At 42.1% G+C, this 24,390-nt stretch overlaps 1 protein-coding gene across 1 annotated transcript; it reads right to left on the reverse strand.

Annotated features, from left to right (window-relative positions):
- Positions 1 to 3,482: 3,482 nt before the first annotated feature.
- LOC143767260 (uncharacterized) lies at positions 3,483 to 23,049 on the reverse strand. Its single transcript, XM_077255466.1, has 7 exons — positions 23,013 to 23,049; positions 12,230 to 12,379; positions 11,921 to 12,100; positions 10,946 to 11,069; positions 10,765 to 10,862; positions 10,423 to 10,513; positions 3,483 to 5,272 (listed from the first exon to the last, which is right to left on the reverse strand). The coding sequence occupies exons 1-7, from the start codon at positions 23,037 to 23,039 to the stop codon at positions 4,119 to 4,121; spliced, it is 1,824 nt and encodes a 607-aa protein (XP_077111581.1). The 5' UTR covers positions 23,040 to 23,049; the 3' UTR covers positions 3,483 to 4,118.
- Positions 23,050 to 24,390: the final 1,341 nt, after the last annotated feature.

The raw sequence follows: 24,390 nt of genomic DNA on the forward strand, positions 1-24,390 counted from the left end.
TATTACTTACAGCAGGGTATATGTTAGTTTTCTTTCTGTCTTAGCCAATGTGAATACGCTCCCATTTTGCATACATATCAACTTATACTGCAGTTTTTTTTCGGTTTAGTTTCATGTTTAATATATAGTTATAACTAGTGTTGAGCGATACCGTCCGATACTTTAAAGTATCGGTATCGGAAAGTATCGGCCGATACCGGCAAAGTATCGGATCTAATCCGATACCGATACCCGATACCAATACAAGTCAATGGGACTCATGTATCGGACGGTATTCCTGATGGTTCCCTGGGTCTGAAGGAGAGGAAACTCTCCTTCAGGCCCTGGGAACCATATTAATGTGTAAAATAAAGAATTAAAATAAAAAATATTGCTATACTCACCTCTCCGACGCAGCCTGGACTTCAGCAAGGGAACCGGCAGCGTTGTTTGCTTAAAATTCGCGCTTTAACTTCCTTACTTGAAGTCCCGGCTTGTGATTGGTCGCGCGCCGCCCATGTGACCGCGACGCTACCAATCACAGCAAGCCGTGACGTAATTTTAGGTCCTTCAGGATTTTAAAATTACGTTCCGGCGTTGTGATTGGTTGCGTCGCGGTCACATGGGCGACGCGACCAATCACAAGCCGTGACGTCACGGGAGGCAGGAGACGCGCGCATTTTATTTGATTTCAATGACAGATATTTATTAGTAATTGTAAATGAAGATAAGCTGGAAACGATAGCGTTATAGGGTCTTATCCGGTGTATAACTGGGATCAGGGTGCTGGGAATTGCTCACCTGATGGAGATGTGTGAAACACAACTCAAACAACTTGAAAATGTCTGCTGCTGCAGACCCGCAAGTTAATCCAAGGAGAAGAAACAATGGAGAGATGGGGTTCACTGCGCCACCGAAGATACCAATAGATGAAAACAGGAAATACTGGTAGATGAAACCAGGAGATCAAGGATATTTCTGTGCAGTTTATTGTTAACAAGTTTCAAAGTTAACAAACTTCTTCACCAGGACAAATTTTGTGGTCTATCCTGATGAAGTTTGTTAATATTGATATTATTTTTCTTTTCACTGGTAGATGTAACTTAACTTTTAATGATGAGCGAGTATACTCGTTGCTTGGGTTTTCCAGAGCACGCTTGGGTGGTCTCCGAGTATTTATGACTGCTCGGAGATTTCATTTTCCTTGCCGCAGCTAGATGATTTGCGGCTACTAGACAGCTTGATTACATGTGGGGATTCCCTAGCAACCAGGCAACCCCCTAACAGCCATAAATCATCCAGCTGAGGCAAGTCAAACGAAATCTCAGAACAGTCATAAATACTCGGAGATCACCCGAATGTGCTCGGGAAAACCTGAGCAACGAGTATATTCGCTCATCACTATTAACTTTGTACAATTTTCTTGTACAATTTAAAAATTATTTAAAATAAACGGCTACTTCACTGCCTGAGTGCTTTGATGTTTAACCCCTTTCTGACATTGGACGTACTATCCCGTCGAGGTGGGGTGGGCCCGTATGACCACCGACGGGATAGTATGTCCAGCGCAATCGGCGGTGCTCATGGGGGGAGCGCGGCCGATCGTGGCCGGGTGTCAGCTGACTATCGCAGCTGACATCCGGCACTATGTGCCAGGAGCGGTCACGGACCGCCCCCGGCACATTAACCCCCGGCACACCGCGATCAAACATGATCGCGGTGTGCTGGCGGTACAGGGAAGCATCGCGCAGGGAGGGGGCCCCCTGCGTGCTTCCCTGAGACCCCCGGAGCAACGCGATGTGATCGCGTTGCTGCGAGGGTCTCTTACCTCCTCCTCGCTGCAGGTGCCCAGATCCAAGATGGCCGCGGCATCCGGGTCCTGCAGGGAGGGAGGTGGCTTACCGAGTGCCTGCTCAGAGCAGGCGCTTGGTAAGCCTGCAGTGCTGTAAGTCAGATCGGTGATCTGACAGAGTGCTGCGCACACTGTCAGATCAGCGATCTGTGATGCCCCCCCTGGGACAACGTAAAAAAGTAAAAAAAAAAAAATTTCCACATGTGTAAAAAAAAAAAAAATTCCTAACTAAAGAAAAAAAATATATATTATTCCCATAAATACATTTCTTTATCTAAATAAAAAAAAAAACAATAAAAGTACACATATTTAGTATCGCCGCGTCCGTAACGACCCCACCTATAAAACTATATCACTAGTTAACCCCTTCAGTGAACACCGTAGGAAAAAAAAAAAAACAAGGCAAAAAACGCTTTATTATCATACCGCCGAACAAAAAGTAGAATAACACGCGATCAAAAAGACGGATATAAATAACCATGGTACCGCTGAAAACGTCATCTTGTCCTGCAAAAAACGAGCTGCCATACAGCGTCATCAAAGAAAAAATAAATAAACAAAAAACAAGACCTCACATGACTCTGTGGACCAAAATATGGAAAAATTATAGGTCTCAAAATGTGGAGACGCAAAAACTTTTTTGCTATAAAAAGCGTCTTTTAGTGTGTGACGGCTGCCAATCATAAAAATCCGCTATAAAAAATGCTATAAAAGTAAATCAAACCCCCCTTCATCACCCCCTTACTTAGGGAAAAATAATAAAATTAAAAAAAATGTATTTATTTCCATTTTCCCATTAGGGTTAGGGCTAGGGTTAGGGTTGGGGCTAGGGTTGGAGCTAAAGTTAGGGTTAGGGTTGGGGCTAAAGTTAGGGTTGGGGCTAAAGTTAGGGTTTGGATTACATTTACGGTTGGGATTAGAGTTAGGGGTGTGTCAGGGTTAGGGGTGTGGTTAGGGTTACCGTTGGGATTAGGGTTAGGGGTGTGTTTGGATTAGGGTTTCAGTTAGAATTGGGGAGTTTCCACTGTTTAGGCACATCAGGGGCTCTCCAAACGCGACATGGTGTCCGATCTCAATTCCAGCCAATTCTGCATTGAAAAAGTAAAACAGTGCTCCTTCCCTTCCGAGCTTTCCCGTGCGCCCAAACAGGGGTTTACCCCAACATATGGGGCATCAGCGTACTCGGGACAAATTGGACAACTTTTGGGGTCCAAGTTCTCTTGTTACCCTTGGGAAAATATAAATTTGGGGGGCTAAAAATCATTTTTGTGGGAAAAAAAAGGATTTTTTATTTTCACGGCTCTGCGTTGTAAACTGTAGTGAAACACTTGGGGGTTCAAAGTTCTCACAACACATCGAGATAAGTTCCTTGGGAGGTCTAGTTTCCATTATGAAGTCACTTGTGGGGGGTTTCTACTGTTTGGGTACATCAACGTGATGCCTGCAGACCAATCCATCTAAGTCTGCATTCCAAATGGCGCTCCTTCCCTTCCGAGCTCTGCGGTGCGCCCAAACAGTGGTTTACCCCCCACATAAGGGGTATCAGCATACTCAGCACAAATCGTACAAAAACTTTTGGGGTCCATTTTCTCCTGTTACCCTTGGTAAAATAAAACAAATTGGAGATTAAATAAATTTTGTGTAAAAAAAATTTAAATGTTAATTTTTATTTAAACATTCCAAAAATTCCTGTGAAATACCTGAAGGGTTAATAAATTTCTTGAATGTGGTTTTGAGCACCTTGAGGGGTGCAGTTTTTAGAATGGTGTCACACTTGGGTATTTTCTATCATATAGACCCCTCAAAATGACTTCAAATGAGATGTGGTCCTTAAAAAAAAATGGTGTTGTAAAAATGAGAAATTGCTGGTCAACTTTTAACCCTTATAACTCCCTAACAAAAAAGAAATTGTGGTTCCTAAATTGTGCTGATGTAAAGTAGACATGTGGGAAATGTTACCTATTAAGTATTTTGTGTGATTTAAGGGCATAAAAATTCAAAGTTGGAAAATTGCGAAATTTTCAAAATTTTCGCCAAATTTCCGTTTTTTTTCACAAATAAACGCAAGGTATATCGAAGAAATTTTACCACTATCATGAAGTACAATATGTCACGAGAAAACAGTGGAACGCTTCAACGGATCTTGGTGATTCTGACAGAGTTATAACCTCATAAAGGGACAGTGGTCAGAATTGTAAAAATTGGCCCGATCATTAACGTGCAAACCACCCTTGGGGGTAAAGGGGTTTAGAAAATTTTATATCCATGAAAAACATTTCTAACACTGCTAACATAAAAATGACCTCTCTCTTATATGAATTTTCTGATGCTGAATGAATTTACATTTCCCAGTGAAACACTTCCCACATTCTGGACATAAAAATGTATTTTCCATCGTGTGAATTTTCTGATGTGTAGCAAGTGTTGATTTAACATTAAAACATTTTCCACATTCTGAACATGAATATGGTTTTTCCCCTGTGTGAATTCTCTGATGTCTAACAAGTTGAGATTTCTCTGTAAAACATTTCATACACTCAGAACATGAAAATGGCTTTTCCCCTCTGTGAATTCTCAGGTGTACAATAAGACTTGATTTCACTGTAAAACATTTCCCACATTCTGAACATGAAAATGGTTTGTCTCCTGTGTGACTTCTTTGATGTTTAACAAGGACAGCTTTCTCTGTAAAGCACTTTTCACATTCTGCACATGAATATGGTTTCTCCCCTGTGTGGGTTTTCCGATGTGTATCAAGATAGCATTTCAATGTAAAACATTTCCCACATTCAGCACAAAAAAATGGCTTTTCTCCTGTGTGAATTCTCCTATGTGTAACAAAATTGTATTTCCTGTTAAAACATTTCCCACATTCTGAACATGAATATGGCTTTTCGCCTGTGTGCATTCTCAGATGTCTAACAAGTGGGGGTTTTGAAGCAAATTTTTTATCACATTCTGTGCACGAGTATGACTTCTCTCCTGTGTGAGTTTTCTGATGTGCAATTAAAACATATTTGAACTTATAAGATTTACCACAATCAGGACATGAAAATGGCTTCTCCTTTGTGTGAGTTCTTTGATGTTTAATAAGATATGGTTTGTGAGTAAAACATTTTCCACACTCTGGACATAAAAATTCCGTTCCCCTGGTGTGACTTTTCTGATGTGCAACAAGTGATGATTTCACTCTAAAACATTTCCCACAATCTAAACATGAAAATAGCTTCTGCCCTTTGTGAGTTCTATGATGTTCAACATCTTCTTTGTTAATTTTATTTTGCTTGACATTCTCTGATAAGTCAGGGGATAGGAACCGTTGAAAAGGATCAGAGAATAGATTTTTGCTGTGAAGGGCTGGAGGTATATATGGGATAATGGCATGCTCTTCATGTGCATCTGAAAACATCAGATGTTCCGTGAAGCTCCCGACACAGTCATCTGCCAAGAATAAAACGCAGTTTATTATTTGTTTCCAATAACAGTGCCTTGAAATATTATAAATTTTAATTCATTATTATACATTCCATAACATTTCTATACAAACTGTAGTAAAATTCAATGATAAACAGCTTAAGATGGCTGGCATCATTAACGTCTAAACAGGTACTTATAGATTATGCTGTTAGGATTTATAGACGTATTCTTTAATTTGGATCAACCTTCTTCATAGGCCCACGTTTTAGTGTTACTGTGACCAATCTTTCTTTCTAGTGAAATATTCATACAAGGTTCATAAAGGGGCCTGTAAGTCAGTGCTATTAGGTGGTGTCTGTCCCATACATTCCCTAACCCTTGAAAGCAATTTAATGAGTTTGGAATAAGTGTAAGTCTTGATTAGGACATGCATTACTTTTCTTCATTTTTTTGTATATTTTTCCTATTTAGCAGAACTAAAGAGTAGAATGGCTCACCTATTGAGGTGAATTTGTTAAGCCATAGCTCAAGGTAAGCAGAACAGACTGCATGTGTTCATGCAGGATACCTGGTCAAACCAAATGGCACATGGGAAAGCGGGGACCATTAGATAAAAGACAAATCAAATCAATATTTGGTAAGACCACCGTTCAGAACAGCATGAAAGCATCAGTTCTTCTAGTTAAGTTTGCACACAATTTTTGAAGGAACTCGGCAGGTAGGTTGTTCTGAAAAATCTTGGCAAACTAATCACAGATCTGTGGATATCAGTTTGCACAAATCCTTCCGACTCTTCATATAATATCAGGCAGACTTGAGGACGGTGAGATCAAGCCTCTGAGGTGCCCAGATCATCACTTCCAGGGCTCATTATTCTTCTCTACGATGATAGTTCTTAATGACTTTGCATGTTTGGGGTTTTTATTTTGCAGCAGAATAAATTTGGAGCTAATCAGATGTCTCCCTGATGGTACTGCATGATGGATGATGGGCTGCCTGTATTTCTTAGGATTGAGAATATCAGGAAATGGGCATAATTTAGGACAGTAGATGCATTGGCCAATAAAACTTAAAAGACACATCATGCTTGCATTCCTTTGAAATCGGAAGATGTCCAGCAGTGCCATAAGCTCACAACTGACAGAAACCAGTGGGCCCCAGCTACACCTATGCAGTGTTCGTAAAAAATTCTAGCCAGAAGTGGTTTTCATTGAAGAATTGCAGCTAACAACCATACACAAGGCCAAGTAACTCAATAATGTATGAATACATATATAGGAATTGTAGTGCAGAAAAATGTCAAATCTGATCTATCAAAATCTTATATATTTGACTGTAACCAAAAAGCAGTTTGTTTGCCAAAGGACTGGAGATGGTGCAATATTATGTTTTTGCAAGCAACTGTGAAGCATGGTAGAGAGTCATTGATAGTTTGCATTTCAACCAACGGTGTTAGGGATTTGGTCAAGATTCATGGTGTCATTAATATTGATACATAAAGAACCTAAAGGGTAACGTTTCTCCTAATGGAGAGTGACATGCCTAGCCTGGCATGCCAATGTGAGGAGGCTTATAAGGCTTTTAATACTCCTCTGGGAAATTAAATATGCCAATTGCCTCTTCGGAGAGGAAGAGGACTTGATCTCTAGTGCCACCTATTGAAAGTAGACCCTTTAACGAGCTTTGCCATATGACTTAGGATAAAAGTCAAATCAAAATCTCAATTTGCAGACACGGTGTTTTGGGGTATTGCCTCTCATCAGTGCAAAGTATAGAGAAAGACTTTAAGCATTTACAGCAGTCTCAGTGTCTCCTATGTGATGTATATACAGGGTGGACCATTTATAGGATACATCTAAATAAAATGGGAATGGTTGGTGATATCAACTTCCTGTTTGTGGCACATTAGTATATGGGAGGGGGGAAACTTTTCAAGATGGGTGGTGACCATGGCGGCCATTTTGAAGTTGGCAATTTTGGATCCAACTTTATTTTTTCAATGGGAAGAGGGTCATGTGACACATCAAACTTACTGAGAATTTCACAAGAAAAGCAATGGTGTGCTTGGTTTTAATGTAACTTTATTCTTTCATGAGTTATTTACAAGTTTATGACCACTTATAAAATGTGTTCAAAGTGCTGCCCATTGTGTTGGATTGTCAACACAACCCTCTTCTCCCACTCTTGACACACTGATAGCAACACCGCAGACAAAATGCTAGCACAGACTTCCAGTATCCGTTGTTTCAGATGCTGCACATCTCGTATCTTCACAGCATAGACAATTGCCTTCATCTTACCCCAAAGAAAAAGTCTAAGGGGGTCAGATCGGGAGACCTTGGTGGCCATTCAACTGGACCACGACGAACAAACCACTTTCCAGGAAACTGTTCATGTAGGACTGCTCGGACCTGATACCCATAATTGATGGTATGGTGTGGTATATGGGGTACAAAGATAGTGGGGCCATTCTTCATCAATGGAAACCTCAATGCCACTGGATATCTGAAATTGCTACATGATGATGTGCTGCCCTCTTTATGCACTGAAGATGGCACGTTCCCTGAGTTTTTCCAGCAAGATGGTGCACCACCACATTATGGGTGTCAGGTCCGAGCATTCCTACAAGGAATCTATCCCCCTTAGACTAGCATTTCTTCTGCGGTGTTGCTATCAGTGTGTCAAGAGTGGGAGAAGAGGGTTGCATTGACAATCCAACACAATGGGCAGCACTTTGAGCACATTTTGTAAGTGGTCATAAACTTGTAAATAAATCATGAAAGAATAAAGATACGTTAAAACCAAGCACACCATTGCTTTTTGTATGAAATTCTCAATAAGTTTGATGTGTCACATGACCCTCTTCCCATTGAAAAAAATAAAGTTGGATCCAAAATGGCCAACTTCAAAATGGCCGCCCTGGTTACCACCCATCTTGAAAAGTTTCCCCCCTCCAATATACTAATGTGCCACAAACAGGAAGTTGATATCACCAACCATTCCCATTTTATTTAGCTGAATCCATATAAATGGCCCACCCTGTACAGCAGTCCCAGCATCTCCTATATGATGTATATACAGCAGTCCCAGCTTCTCCTATGTGATGTATATACAGCAGACCCAGGGTCTCCTGTGTGATGTATATACAACAGTCTCTGTGTCTCCTATGTGATGTATATACAGCAGTCTCAATGTTTCCTATGTTATGTATGTACAGCAGTCCCAGCATCTTTTATGTGATGTATATACAGCTGTCTCAGCATCCTCTATGTGATATAGATACAGCAGTCTAAGCGTCTCCAATGTGATGTATATACAGCAGTCTCAGTGTCTCCTATGTGATGTATAGATAGCAGTCACAGAGTCTCCTATGTGGTGTATATACAGCAGTTTCATTGTCTCCTATGTGGTGTATATACAGCTGTCTCAGTATCTCCTATGTGATGTATATACAGTAGTCCCAGCGTCTCCTATGTGATGTATATGATTTACAAAACTTAAGTTGGCTGCTCTTCCGGCCGACAAACCTTGAAAAGCAGCTGTGAGAAGCAACATGATCAGTATCACCTAACATCACAGCTGCACCAAAGAGAAGCAGCTCCAGCCATCACACGAAGGGTGAGTTATCGTAAATAATTGTTTGACTAAATATACAAGGGTAATTTTCCAGGTGATAATTTTTGTGTGGCCCCCCGAATAATGGTAGAAATTTCCAAATGGCCCCCGGCAGGAAAAAGGTTCCCCACCCCTGTACTAGAGGAAACTTTGTCAGAAGGCACACTATATTGCTGCAGGGCAGCACAGCTATAGCAAAACTGGGATAGTTAAGAGACAAAATACTAGTACACGTGGTAGAGATGAGTCCTCGCTAACTGAATACTTAAGCCGTAAATCGCTGCTTGAGTAGGCTTTTTTTATTCTTGCAGATCAAGCAGGAATCCATATTCAAACGTTCTCTCTTTGTGAACTTTTCTGTTCCTCTCCCCATGATCAGATCTGAAAGTGTTTCTAAACAGTGCACACAGGCAATTCAAAGCAGCTTATAAAAGAGCATGAACAAGGCAGCTAAAATAGCACTTTCAGTATGGTGTTGGAGACATTGTAGAAGGAAGCAAAATTAGGTAATGGAGTACATTACAAAAAGCCTCCATTTTTATTCTATGCTGACAGCATCCTCTTGTATCGCTTAAAAGCACAGGAACCAACAGTTAATCACAGACTTTCTTCGGATTTGAGAGGACACAAAGAACTTCTTTATTAAAACTATTTCTCAGTTTAAAAAAAGGCTGATAAAAAAATGCAGATCTCTACCTTAGTTTCGATCTAGAGAAAAAGTCTATTTTTCCTCAAGACATATCCACTTAAGGACTTCTATTCACAAACTTACTCCGCAAAGTTTGACTTCCAATATACGGTAGTTGTGATGATGACAGGATGTTTCAAAATTTGAATCCAGCAAATCACTCAAATTTATAAAGAAAATTAATTATGCAAAAATTTGATATCAACTTCACTGCTCATTTGTCCTGCAGCCTCCGCAAACCACTGACTGTTCTGCCTCTGGAGAGAGGAATGCCAGACAATGGGCTGCAGGAAAAACAGGAAAGGTGAGAAGCATCAATTTTATTAATCCCTTTATTGGCCCTTAAAAATTCAGCCATGAATTTGCTGGATTTGCATCAAGCGAATCACAAAAGAAATTCAGATTTTTTTTCATAAAATTTGAGGTGAATTCAGGTTTACCTTTAGAAGATTTGCTGATCTCTGGGATATTAGGCAGGTCAATCAAGTCTGCTGCAAGCTGCACAAACCAACATCTTTGCGGATTTGCAATTCTTTTCCTGTGACCTATCAATCATTTCTCTAGACATCCCTCTCTCTTGCCTATGATCCCTATGCTGGTCCTGATGCTGAATTAGAAGTCCAAGACATCTGAGATCTTAAAATGCTCAAAAACTATTTTATCTTGAGGATTGGAAAAGCTATGGTCCAAAGGAAAATACAGAGATCAGCTTTGTACTTTTTCTGTATGGAAAGCATGCCATTTCATATTTTACCGATTGAAACTTTGCCATTAAAATGTGTTAATAAAAAAATATTGTGTTCCCTCTTTACACATCAATTTTTTTGCAAGGACAACAAAATCATAACATGCAACACAAACTTGTACTCACTTGTGCAGTCATCTGTAGGAATCTCCTCTTTATACTGCTCATCACCCCTCAAATATGTCTCTGTAGTGTTAATATAGCTAAGATCTTCACCCTGAAAGAAATATTGTAAAAGTCACAGATAGAGAAGTAGTAAGACATGATTTAAAAAAAAAAAAGTAAAGACCATAAATTAACATGACAACCAAAAATGAAATGACAGCAGTAATCAAATCATTGCAGGTGTCTCTAGTATATTGGCGATTCAGTATATAGTACTGGTGGATAAAACAAGACTGAACACAAGATCTTCACAGAGATCTACACATCATAGGAAAGATCTAATGACATATTTTCTCCATCTACCTGATGATCCTGAGGTACATTGGGATCTTCTGGTTTACAGTCTTGTGGAAGAAGAGGACGGGGACATCTCTCTGGTGTTATCCTCTCACTGGATAGAACTGGAGGAAACACATACAGGGACTGAATTCATTCTTTACATACAGATAATTATAGGCCGTGTGTATTTAGTTCTGACTATTACCTGGTGATGTGAGGGACTGGGAAACCTCCATCATGACGTCCTTGTACAGATCTTTGTGTCCTTCTAAATACTCCGACTCCTCCATGGAGAAATAGACGGCAACATCCTGACATCTTATAAGAACCTGACACATACAATGATACAGTCATCCTCCGATCCCTCCTGTTGTGAACTCTATTTTTAGGCTCCCTCTAGTGGTCACAAGCGGTACTGTGTAGTGTTGTCTTTCTGCAGGTTGGCTGCATCAGCTGGTTCGTTATCCTTGGTTGGTTTCCTATTTAGCTCACCTGGATACTCAGTTCCTTGCCGGCTATCAATGTATTCAGTGCCCTTCAGATTCCTTGTGACTACCTTGCTCCCAGTCTCTCCAAGACAAGCTAAGTTTTTGTTTGTTCATTTTTTGATTATCAGCATTCATCATGTTTCTTGTCCAGCTTGCTAAAATGTGATCTCCTCGCTTGCTGGTTGCTCTAGGGGACTGAGTTTCTCCCCCCACACCGTTAGTTGGTGCGGGGGTTCTTGAAATCTCAGTGTGGATATTTTGTAAGGGTTTTTTACTGACCGCTCAGACCCCTTTTCTATTTTCTGCTATCTAGTATTAGTGGGCCTCATTTGCTGAATCTGTTTTCACCCCTGTGTATGTGCCTTCCTCTTACCTCACCGTTATTACATGTTGGGGGCTTCTATATCTTTGGGGATTATTTCTCTGGAGGCAAGAGAGGTCTTTCTTTCTCTCTAGGGGTAGTTAGTTCCTCAGGCTGGCTCGAGACGTCTAGGATTTTTAGGCACGTTCACCGGCTACCTTTAGTGTGTTTGGATAGGTTCAGTTTTGCGGTCAGTCCAGTTTACCACCTCCCTAGAGCTTGTCCTATGTTTGTTACTTAGCTGGAGTAATTTGTGATCCTCAACCACTAAGGATCATAACACCCTCCATAGCGTTACTGTATAATGTCCCAGCATTCCCAGCAGTGTCACCTCTCCAGTCAGCAGCTCAATCATCTTGTAGATGAGATCTAGGATCTTCTGGTCATTGATGTCCTCATGTTTCAGGGGGTGAGGTGGAGGCCCTGTGAATGGGCTCAGGGGTCTTCCCCATCCCTCAGACACAGGGGCCTGACAGCGCTCACTAGAGGTCTTCTTCACTACTGTGTAATCCTGGTGATGAAGAGACACATTAATAAATCTCACTATAGACATATCCAGAGTCCTCACCTCTCCAGTTCTGTCCTTCTGTTATTTCCATAGATAAGAATGATGTAATGTGACACCATCAGAATCTCTTACCTCTCCAGTAAGCTGGAAGAGGATCTGCAGGGTGAGGTGCAATATCCTCGCTGCAACCTTGGCCCTTTCCTTATCCATCCTAGAAAGGTCAAACTGGAAAATTCTCTTAAATAGAAGAACTTCACTGGGAGGATCCGATATTGTAGGGACCTGTAAGGGAAGAAAATGAGGTGATTTGTCTCCGGACCCCAGAGAATAAAAAATATATGTAAAAATAAAATGAAATAAATTATACTCATTTGAACCACAATTGTCCCAGTGCACAGTCCAGTCATCTTCTTTGGTCTGTTATGCGACCTTCACTGGGCCATCTATGGTGCCCTGTAGTGTCTGACATCTTTAAAAATTACAGCCATAAGCACACTTCAAAAATGGCCTAGACCATGATGTCTACTGGACTGAAAAAGACAGAGGACCAGGTATTATTTTTTTTTAAACTTTTTTAACCCCTCCCTAGCCATTGTGAATGCGGTTCTACGATATTGCTGGATTTGAAGAAAATGTATCACAAAAAAAATCTGGATGGACTGGAACATTTGAGGTCAAAGTATGTCACACCTTTACATGAAGAAGAAAAGTACAGTGGTGGTTGTGGGGCATTCCTACTGAGAGGAATAGAAGCCGCTAACCGCCGACCGCACATCACCTCACAAGAAGTGTGCTATCTTCCAGGTGCCCAAATCAAAGATGTGTCTCCTAGGGTATCAAGACTCTTCAGTGCTATAGTTTCTATCAGGAGGTGCTCCTGATGAAATACTGAAACAAAACCTGCGTTGAGGCAGTGAGGACGCTTTCTTCAAATATACACCTCAGTAAGTGTGGCCATCTTGCTTTTTTTGAGGTTTTAAAATATGAATTCATGTTAACTGGTTATTGGTATGTGGGAATGTATACCCCTGATACTGTTATGTATATCTGGATACAGTGCGCTTGATAAGGCACAGGCCACTATGTGATTAGATATATTTAATTGCCGTCCCCATTCTTTTGTAGTTACCCAGTAGTATTGCTGTATGTGATTCATTAATTTTAATATTTATTGAAGTTAATAAAATGATTTTAAGGGTTTATACTCCTCTGGTTATTTTGTAATCATTTTTGTTTTGAACAGACGACGATCCATGCCTACTAATACATAAGAAAATGACACAGCAAAAAAGGAACTGGAAACTATATGCAGAGACTTTGAAGACCTAGGCCAGAAAGTGAAGGAAGTGGGAGCACAGGTCATCTTCACATCCCTTCTCCCAGTGAATGAACATGGAACAAGGAGACTGAACAGAATTCAACAGGCGAATAACTGGCTACATCAATGGTGCCATCAGCAACGTTTTGAGTTTCTAGACCATGGATTGAATTACTTGTATGATAGACTCCTAGCTAGAGATGGGTTGTGTGAAGATCTGAGGTTGTGGGTTGTAATAATCACCTAGGCAGTATAAAGAAATAAGAAAAGGTCAGCTCACCCCTTAGATGTCCAGGAATCAGAGCACGGAAAGTCTGTGGTGCAGCAGGATTACTAATTGATTAAGGAGGTGATCCAGCTCTTTGTTCCTTTAAATCCATTATTTATTGAAGCAATACTTTAAAAAAACAGTATAATATCATACAGCATAAACATCACTAGCCTCTCCAGAGATCACTACGCAGACGCGTTTCGAGCTTGGTTGCTCTTATTCATTGCTTCAAGGAAGGCCAGCGAAGACTCAGATTTTAAGGCTGGAATTCAGAAAGGCAGATTTTAATGGACTCAGAAAGAAGGTAGGAAATGTACAATAACTGGATGCTATAAAGTACAGAAATGTCCAAGAAGGATGGGAGATTTTCCTAAATGAACTTCTCGCTGCACAATCAGTAACAATCCTGAAAAGAAGAATTGGAAGCATTTAAAGAGACCAGGACAGATGAACACAGAATATATCAAATGGAAATAGGTGGGCATATTTAGAGAAGAATATCATGCTGTCTGCAGGGAATGCAGGGCAAGCATTAGAAGAGCTAAAGCCAGAGAGACCAAAAGCAATAAAAAAGATATAGGGAGGGGACAGGTTGTGGATGGCTTTGTAGATCAGTGATCGTACTCAAAGAGTGGCAATACATGGATGCACATTCAATTGGAAGAGTGTTTCAATTGGGGTACTGCAAGGCTGTCCTGGCCCCAGTGTTGTTCAAGATTTTGATAAGTGATATAGATAAGGAAACTAAAGATAACCTAATCAAATTTGCAGATGATGCAAAGCTAGGAAGGATAGCTGACACTAGAGAGGAGAGAGAAAGGTTTCAAAAGGATCTAGATAAGATAAGCTTGAAAAATGGGCAGCAACTAATAGAATGGTATTTAACAGGGAGAAAAGCAAGAGTCTACATCTGGACATAAAAACAAAAAGTACGTCTACAAAATAGGAGGAAAAGAACTAAGCAATAGCACATGTGAAAAAGACTCATAGATCACAGGTTACACATGAATCAGCAGTGTGATGCAGCAGCAAAAAAGGCAAACAGTTCTAGGATTTATTAAGAGAAACATAGAGTCTGAATCACATGAAGTAATTATCCCGTTCTACTCCTCTTTGGTCAGGCCTCATCTGGAATACTGTGTAGACTTTTGGGCACCTGATTTTAAAAAATACATCGAAAAACTGGAGAAGGTTCAGAAAAGAGCTACCAGGATGGTAAGTGGACTGCAAAGTATGTCCTACGAGGATCAGTTAAAGGATCTGGGAATGTTTAGCTTGCAAAAAAGAAAGCTAAGTGGAGACTTAATAGCTGTCTACAAATATCTGAAGGGCTGTCACAGTGTAGAGGGATCATCCTAATTTTCATTTGCACATGGAAACACAAGAAGTAATGGAATGAAACTGAATGGGAGGAGACACAGATTAGATATTAGAAAAACTTTCTGACGGCGAGGGTGATCAATGAGTGGAACAGGCTGCCACCAGAGGTGGCGAGTTCTCCTACAATGGAAGTCTCCAGAGGCTGGACAGACATCTGTCTGAGAGGGTTTAGTGAATCCTGCGTTGCAAAGGGGGTTGGACATGATGACCCTGGAGGCCCCTTCTAAGGCCGGGGTCACACTAGACCGTAATACGGACGAGTGCTATGCGATAAAAAATCGCATAGCACTCGGCACAATGTTAATCTATGGTGCAGCTCCCATCATCCGATATTTTCTCCACCGTATTTCGGATCCGAGGGAACTCGCAGCCTGCTGCGATTGTCAGCGTATCTCGGCCGAGACTCGCCAATGCAAGTCTATGGGTGCGAGAAAAAATCGGATTACACACGGACCATGCGTGTGCATTGCGAGAAATACGCAGCGGTGTTCTATAGAAAAGCCGGTAATTCAATTGCCGGCTTTGCATTTCTCCTGCACAAACCCGACAGGATATGAGACATGGTTTACATACAGTAAACCATCTCATATCCCCATTTTTTTTTGCATATTCCACACTACTAATGTTAGTAGTGTGTGTATGCAAAATTTCAGCGCTGTAGCTGCTGAAATAAAGGGTTAAATGGCGGAAAAAATTGGCGTGGGCTCCCGCGCAATTTTCTCCGCCAGAATGGTAAAGCCAGTGACTGAGGGCAGATATTAATAGCCAGGAGAGGGTCCATGGTTATTGGCCCCCCCGTGGCTAAAAACATCTGCCCCCAGCCACCCCAGAAAAGGCACATCTGGACGATGCGCCTATTCTGGCACTTGGCCACTCTCTTCCCACTCCCTGTAGCGGTGGGATATGGGGTAATGAAGGGTTAATGCCACCTTGCTATTGGAAGGTGACATTAAGCCAGATTAATAATGGAGAGGCGTCAATTATGACACCTATCCATTATTAATCCTATTGTTGGAAAGGGTTAAAAAACACACACACATGATTTAAAAGTAGTTTAATGAAATAAACACAGCGGTTGTTGTAATAATTTATTGTTCTCGCAATCCATCAGGAACACCCTCGCTTGGAAAAATAATAAACGCACAAGATACATACCTTCTGGTGAACCGTCTCGTCCCACGATGTAATCCATCTGAAGGGGTTAACTAATATTACAAGCAGGAGCCCTGCAAATGCAGCTGTGCTCCGTGCCTGTAATCCCCGGCGAATGAATGAAATGTAGGTCATTGACCTACATTTCCTTCAGTCGCGGTGATGCGCCCCCTGGTGGATGTCCTCATATGACCTGGAGCGTGGGAAAAAGTTCCCAGGCTGCAGTTCATGAGAACATCCAGCAGAGGGCGCCTCACCGCGACTGAAGGAAATGTAGGTCAATGACCTACATTTCATTCATTCGCCGGGGATTACAGGCACGGAGCACAGCTGCATTTGCAGGGCTCCTGCTTGTAATATTAGTTAACCCCTTCAGATGGATTACTTCGTGGGACGAGACGGTTCACCAGAAGGTATGTATCTTGTGCGTTTATTATTTTTCCAAGCGAGGGTGTTCCTGATGGATTGCGAGAACAATAAATTATTACAACAACCGCTGTGTTTATTTCATTAAACTACTTTTAAATCATGTGTGTGTGTGTTTTTTAACCCTTTCCAACAATTGGATTAATAATGGATAGGTGTCATAATTGACGCCTCTCCATTATTAATCTGGCTTAATGTCACCTTCCAATAGCAAGGTGGCATTAACCCTTCATTACCCCATATCCCACCGCTACAGGGAGTGGGAAGAGAGTGGCCAAGTGCCAGAATAGGCGCATCTTCCAGATGTGCCTTTTCTGGGGTGGCTGGGGGCAGATGTTTTTAGCCACGGGGGGGCCAATAACCATGGACCCTCTCCTGGCTATTAATATCTGCCCTCAGTCACTGGCTTTACCATTCTGGCGGAGAAAATTGCGCGGGAACCCACGCCAATTTTTTCCGCCATTTAACCCTTTATTTCAGCAGCTACAGCGCTGAAATTTTGCATACACACACTACTAACATTAGTAGTGTGGAATATGCAAAAAAAATGGGGATATGAGATGGTTTACTGTATGTAAACCATGTCTCATATCCTGTCGGGTTTGTGCAGGAGAAATGAAAAGCCGGCAATTGAATTACCGGCTGTTCACAGATATCGCACTGAATGAAATATAAATACAGAATATATATATATGTGTCTCAATGATATATATATATATATATACTGTATATATGTTTTCCCGAACATTTGAGCACATAAATCCATTAGATGTTGGTTTTGCAAGCTTGCGAGAAAATCTCGGCATACGGATGCCATACGGATGTCACACGGATGTCACACGGATCATTTGATGCGAGGAAATCGCATCCTCGCACTGCACACGGATCACTGTTTTTGAAACATTTGTGCGATTCTCGGCCGTGAAAAACGGACCGTTTTTTTATACGTTAAGTGTGTCCCCGGCCTAAGTCTAACATTCTATGAAAAATACAGGTAATTACTGATGACAGCATGTTTGGCACATAATCGCTGTGCAGCAACATGGAGCGGAAAAGTCAAACCACATAAATTCTGTAAACTTAGACTGAAGAAAACCATAAACGCTTCAGTTTTTGTTGGATTGGAGGGTATATGATTTATACAGTCAAAAGATTTTAATTTTTTTCAGTGTTTTACATTATGTTAATCTCATAATGCAAAACTTCTAATCCATTGGCTTTCAACTAGGTATAAAAAAAACCTTAGAAATCTGCAAAACTTGTGTGTTTTATTGTGAATGTGTAACATATGGGGTCATTATACACTGCTCAAAAAAATAACGACGAAGGAATGTTATTTCCGAAACGCGCGTCGGGATGCATGGTATCAGGATCTGGCGGCATTTAAAGGTACAGTCCCCTTATTTACTCCCAAGTGGAATTAGAGCACCATGCACAAATCACTTTAGTAATGTACTTTGTTTTACTTGCTGTTCATTGCACTTGCACCTTATCTCCTGTGCCTCCTATTTAGGGTACCGTCACACAGTGCAATTTTGATCGCTACGACGGTACGATTCGTGACGTTCTAGCGATATCGTTACGATATCGCAGTGTCTGACACGCAGCAGCGATCAGGGATCCTGCTGAGAATCGTACGTCGTAGCAGATCGTTTGGAACTTTCTTTCGTCGCTTGATCACCCGCTGACATCGCTGGATCGTTGTGTGTGACAGCGATCCAGCGATGTGTTCGCTGGTAACCAGGGTAAACATCGGGTAAATAAGCGCAGGGCCGCGCTTAGTAACCCGATGTTTACCGTGGTTACCAGCGTAAAAGTAAAAAAAACCAAACCGTACATGCTCACCATCTGATGTCCGTCCGGTCCCTTGCCGTCCGCTTCCCGCTCTGACTGTCTGCCGGCCGGAAAGTGAGAGCAGATCACAGCGGTGACGTCACCGCTGCGCTCTGCTCTCACTGTACGGCCGGATCTGTCAGAGCAAGAAGCGGACGGCAAGGGACCGGACGGACATCAGATGGTGAGCATGTACGGTTTTTTTTTTTTTACTTTTACGCTGGTAACCACGGTAAACATCGGGTTACTAAGCGCGGCCCTGCGCTTAGTAACCCGATGTTTACCCTGGTTACCCGGGGACTTCGGCATCGCTCCAGCGCCGTGATTGCAACGTGTGACCGTAGTCTACGACGCTGGAGCGATAATCATACGATCGCTGCGACGTCACGGATCGTGCCGTCGTAGCGATCAAAATTGCACTGTGTGACGGTACCCTTACAGTGCTCATTGTAGTACATAGGATATGCAAATTGTCTCTTTTGCACTTTATCTCCTGTGCCTCCTATTTATATTGCTCATTGTAGTACATAGGATAGGCAAATTGTTTCCTTTATGTGGGCACAGCTTTTTGATCTTTTTTGATTATTGCACTGTGTGTATATATGATCTAGTATATATATTTTTTAGTATATACATATATTTTTTTAACACACATTGCGTTTTTTCACTTTTTTTTCATTTAGTAGTTAAAAATTTAAATATTTTAATTAAAAAAAATATTATAAATAGATTCATTCTTGTTACCTTATCTGCTTGACGCAAAATTGGTCTTTTTTCTATATACATATTATGCATATCTTGATACATGCACAATTTTCGAATGTTGTTATATTGTCATAGTATTTCTTAATATATTTTATTGCACATTCCTTGTTATGGTGGTTCTTGCTTGGATCCTGTCGTGGTACATGGATTAGTCCTACTCTATAAGTGGTTCCCACTAGTGAGGAGCGAATATACTCGTCACTTGAGATTTCTCGAGCACGCTCGGGGGTCCTACGAGTATTTTTTAGTGCTCGGGATTTAGTTTTTATTGCCGCAGCTGAATGATTTACATCTGTTAGCCAGCATAAGCACATGTGGGGGTTGCCTGGTTGCTAGGGAATCCCCACATGTAATCAAGCTGGCTAACAGATGTACATCATTCAGCTGCGGCAAGAAAAACTAAATTTCCGAGCACTAAAAAATACTCGGAGGACCCCCAAGCATGCTCGAGAAATCTCGAGTAACGAGTATATTCGCTCATCACTAGTTCCCACTTAGTCTTTACACGTAAGGTGATTCTATGGTGTTTAATTGAGCATTTTTATATATAAAAATAATGATTTTATTGGGTATCTCTATATAATACCATTGGATGTCATTCTTTGTGTTAATCTCTCAAAAAATAAAAGGAACACTAAAATACCACATCCTAGATATCACTGAATGAAATATTTCAGTTGCAAATCTTTATTCATTTCATAGTGGAATGTGTTGAGAACAATAAAACATAAAAATGATCAATGTAAATCAAAATTAATATCCCATGGAAGTCTGGATTTGGAATGATACTCAAAATGAAAGTGGAAAATCAAATTACAGGCTGGTCCAACTTCAGTGGAAATGCCTCAAGACAAGGAAATGATGTTCTGTTGTGTGTGGCCTCCACGTGCCTGTATGACCTCCCTACAACGCCTGGGCATGCTCATGATGAGGCAGCGGATGGTCTCCTGAGGGATCGCCTCCCAGACCTGGACTAAAGCATCCGCCAACTCCTGGACAGTCTGTGGTGCAACGTGACATTGGTGGATGGTGCGAGACATGATGTCCCAGATGTGTTCAATCGGAGTCAGGTCTGGGGAACGGACAGGCCAGTCCATAGCTTCAATGCCTTCATCTTGCAGGAACTGCTGCCACACTCCAGCCACGAGGTCTGGCATTGTCCTGCTTTAGGAGGAACTCAGGGCTAACCCCACCAGCATATGGTCTCACAAGGGGTCTGAGGATCTCATCTCAGTACCTAATGGCAGTCAGGCTACCTCGGGTGAGCACATGGAGGGCTGTGCGGCCCTCCAAAGAAATGCCAACCCACACCATTACTGACCCACTGCCAAACCGGTCATGCTGAAGGATGTTGCAGGCAGATCGTTCTCCACGGCGTCTCCAGACTATGTCACTTGTCACATGTGCTCAGTGTGAACCTGCTTTCATCTGTGAAGAGTACAGGGCACCAGTGGCGAATTTGCCAATCCTGGTGTTCTGTGGCAAATGCCAAGTGTCCTGCACGGTGTTGGGCTGTGAGCACAACCCCCATCTGTGAACATCGGGCACTCAGACCATCCTCATGGAATCGGTTTCTAACCGTTTGTGCAGACACATGCACATTTGTGGCCTGATGGAGGTCATTTTGCAGGGCTCTGGCAGTGCTCCTCCTTGCAGAAATTCTGAGGCAGCGGTCCTGCTGCTGGGTTGTTGCCCTCCTACGGCCCCCTCCACGTCTCCTGGTGTACTGGCCTGTCTCCTGGTAGCACCTCCAGCCTCTGGATACTACACTAACAGACACAGCAAACCTTCTTGCCACAGCTTGCATTGATGTGCCATCCTGGATGAGCTGACTTGTGTGGGTTGTAGTGTCCGTCTCATGCTACCACGAGTGTGAAAGCACAACCAACATTCAAAAGTGACAAAAACATCAGCCAGAAAGCATTGATACTGAGATGTGGTCTGTGGTCCCCACCTGCAGAAACACTCCTTTATTGAGTGTGTCTTGATAATTGCCAATAATTTCCATCTGTTGTCTATTCCATTTGCACAACAGCATGTGAAATTGATTGTCAAACAGTGTTGCTTTCTAAGTGGACAGTTTGATTGCACAGAAGTTTGATTTACTTGGAGTTATAGTCTGTTGTTTAAGTGTTCCCTTTATTTTTTTGAGCAGTGTATATATGGAAGGCAATGAGGGGGATATTATACTATATGGAGGACAATGTGGAGACCATTACATTATATGAAAGTCAATGTGGAGGCAATTATAATATATGGAAGTCTATGTGGGGGATCATTATTTTATATGGAAGGTAATGTGAGGGCCAATACTAGAAACCGAGGACAGTGGAAAGAAGCTGAAACAGAAACACATGCCTCATATTCTCATATAATAGAGTTGTAATTTTTTGGTAAGGAGTTAGGGATATCGCTATTCTAACCCACTGCCACACTGTAAATTGCGCTTCTTTTACTTCTTCTTCTATTAGACAGATTAACAGTTACATTATATTTGTGCTTGGGGTAAATTAATTAATGGGATTGTCAACTACTAGATTAGATGCTTAGTACAAAAAGTACAAGTTTTATTTTTTTGTCAGGGTTAAAAGTCATGTCACAGTACAAAAGAAAATCCTAAGCCTTCTGGCTACAAACTTCACAGCTCTTGCATTGTCCAGGTGTAAGACCTACAGACCAGGACCTCAAACAAGTGTCCATGATGATGGCTCCCACAGGCAGTGTGATAATGAGTAAGATCCTCATGGCTCACCTTACAGCATCTTGGGACAAGAGATCCCCGACTGTCCTCCTGATAACATACCATACAAAATCCCAGTGTCCCCTGTAATCTGTCATGGTCCTCAGTAGTGATGAAGGAAGTGACCACTAAAGTCAATGATTGGCTGCAAAATCGGCGAGCATTATCTGATAAAAGACAGGATCCTTGTCTACAGCAACATACATCCTACATATAACAATTTTTTTTATAAAAATGCGAGATGTCTTGCTACAATATCTACTAATAAAACCTATTTACTTACACTTCCCTGAATTAAATTTTCCTTAAAGTTAAAGGGGTATTCCCGTCTCCAAGATCCTATCCCAATATGTAGTAGATGTAATAATAATAATATTAGCAAATCCCTCCCATTAGAAATGTAGTACAGTTCTCGTTATGTCGGTTACTCCATCTGCAGGCATTGCAGTAACGTAACAGGTATCCATGGTTATGACCACTATATAGTGACAGTAAGGCTATGTGCACACGCTGCGGATTTCGCTGTGGACCGGCAGCATTTCCACAGCTGTGGGTCCGCAGCAGTTTCCCATGCGTGTACAGTACAATGTAAACCTATGGGAAACAAAATCCGCAGTGCACATGCTGCGGGAAAAAACGCGCGGAAACGCAGCGGTTTATATTCCGCAGCATGTCACTTCTTTGTGCGGATTCCGCTGCGGGTTTACACCTGCTCCAATAGAAAACTGCAGGTGAAAACCCGCAGCGGAATCCGCAATAAAAACCGCGATAAATCTGCAGTAAACACCGCAGCGGTTTTGCACTGCGGATTTATCAATTCCGCTGCGGAAAATTCCGCAATGGAATCCGCAGCGTGGGCACATGGCCTTAGGTTTCCATGGTTCTGACCACTAACAGCTAATTTACCGCTGGATAGCTTACACCTACTACATACTGGGATGGGATGTGGAGGTAAGGAATAGCCCTCTAGTTCCTACTGTGAGAAGAGAACGACAGGGTGGAAACATAATGGGGAATCTCCAGCACCTACCTCCACCTGCAGAGCCGCACACCACATATATGGCTGTTCTGTGCGCACAGGACCTGTGATGAGGTCACAGGAGGGGACGAGTCAGGGGTCACATGATCAGGGGCCTCAGTGTCTGCTGTGTGTGGTGGTTGTCATGGTGCTGGATGAGGGGAAGTGTCTGGGTGGGGTCAGGAGGGGTTAACAGGGTGGATGTAGCAGAGTCGTGTGTGTGTGTGTGTGTGTGTGTGTGTGTGTGTGTGTGTGTACGAGGTGTAAGGAGCAGAGCCGTGTGTACGAGGTGTATGGAGCGGAGCTGTGTGTACAAGGTGTATGGAGCGGAGCTGTGTGTGTACGAGGTGTACAGAGCGGAGCCGTGCGTGTGCAAAGTGTACGGAGCGGAGCCGTGTGTGTACGGGGTGTGCGGAAAGGAGCCGTGTGTGTAAGAGGTGTACGGAGCGGAGCCGTGTGTGTACGGGGTGTGCGGAGCGGAGCTGCGCGTGTACGAGGCAGAGCTGTAGAGGCCATCATACTGTACATAGGGGCGTCAGAATGTACATACAGTGGCATAACTAGAGTCTGATAGGCCCCAATGCAAGATTTGGGTCCCCTCCATCCTGGTATATACAGTGGCAACTGTTCTGGCACCCTCAACTTTGTGCTTAAGAAAAGCGAGTTGACAGACAGCTAAACTCTTTCCTATTGACACATTCAGGTAGACACATGGGGTCCTTTACAACTTTTATTAATAGGATAGTGTAAAACTATGAGAAAAAATGAAAGTACTCAGTACAAGGCATACAACATATCACCATACATTATGTATAGTACAGGACATTCACAGTGTAATTGCACAACATGGCGGTAGTATAAACATCTGTAATATCAAGACTACTTTGATATAAAACATATAGAACGGAGTAGCTACATAATACAATATGGTGAGCTCTAACAAGGGGAAAATACCTCACTGACTGTGCTGTGTGGAAACAACCAGTTGGGCTGAAAATCAGGGAGAGATAAACAGCATCCATGAGGCCAAAATGGCTTCCAACAGCCTCCAGCGCTATAGAGAGGCCCTAACACTGTAATGCTGCCACCTTCTGGCCAATGTATTTATGTCTCTGAAACACAGAAGACTAGTGTTGAGCGATACCGTCCGATACTTGAAAGTATCGGTATCGGAAAGTATCGGCCGATACCGGCAAAGTATCGGATCCAATCCGATACCGATACCCGATACCAATACAAGTCAATGGGACTCAAGTATCGGACGGTATTCCTGATGGTTCCCAGGGTCTGAAGGACAGGAAACTCTCCTTCAGACCCTGGGATCCATATAAATGTGTAAAATAAAGAATTAAAATAAAAAATATTGCTATACTCACCTGTCCGACGCAGC

This window comes from Ranitomeya variabilis, chromosome 4 (genome assembly GCF_051348905.1).
Source record: "Ranitomeya variabilis isolate aRanVar5 chromosome 4, aRanVar5.hap1, whole genome shotgun sequence".
Lineage (NCBI taxonomy): Eukaryota > Metazoa > Chordata > Amphibia > Anura > Dendrobatidae > Ranitomeya > Ranitomeya variabilis.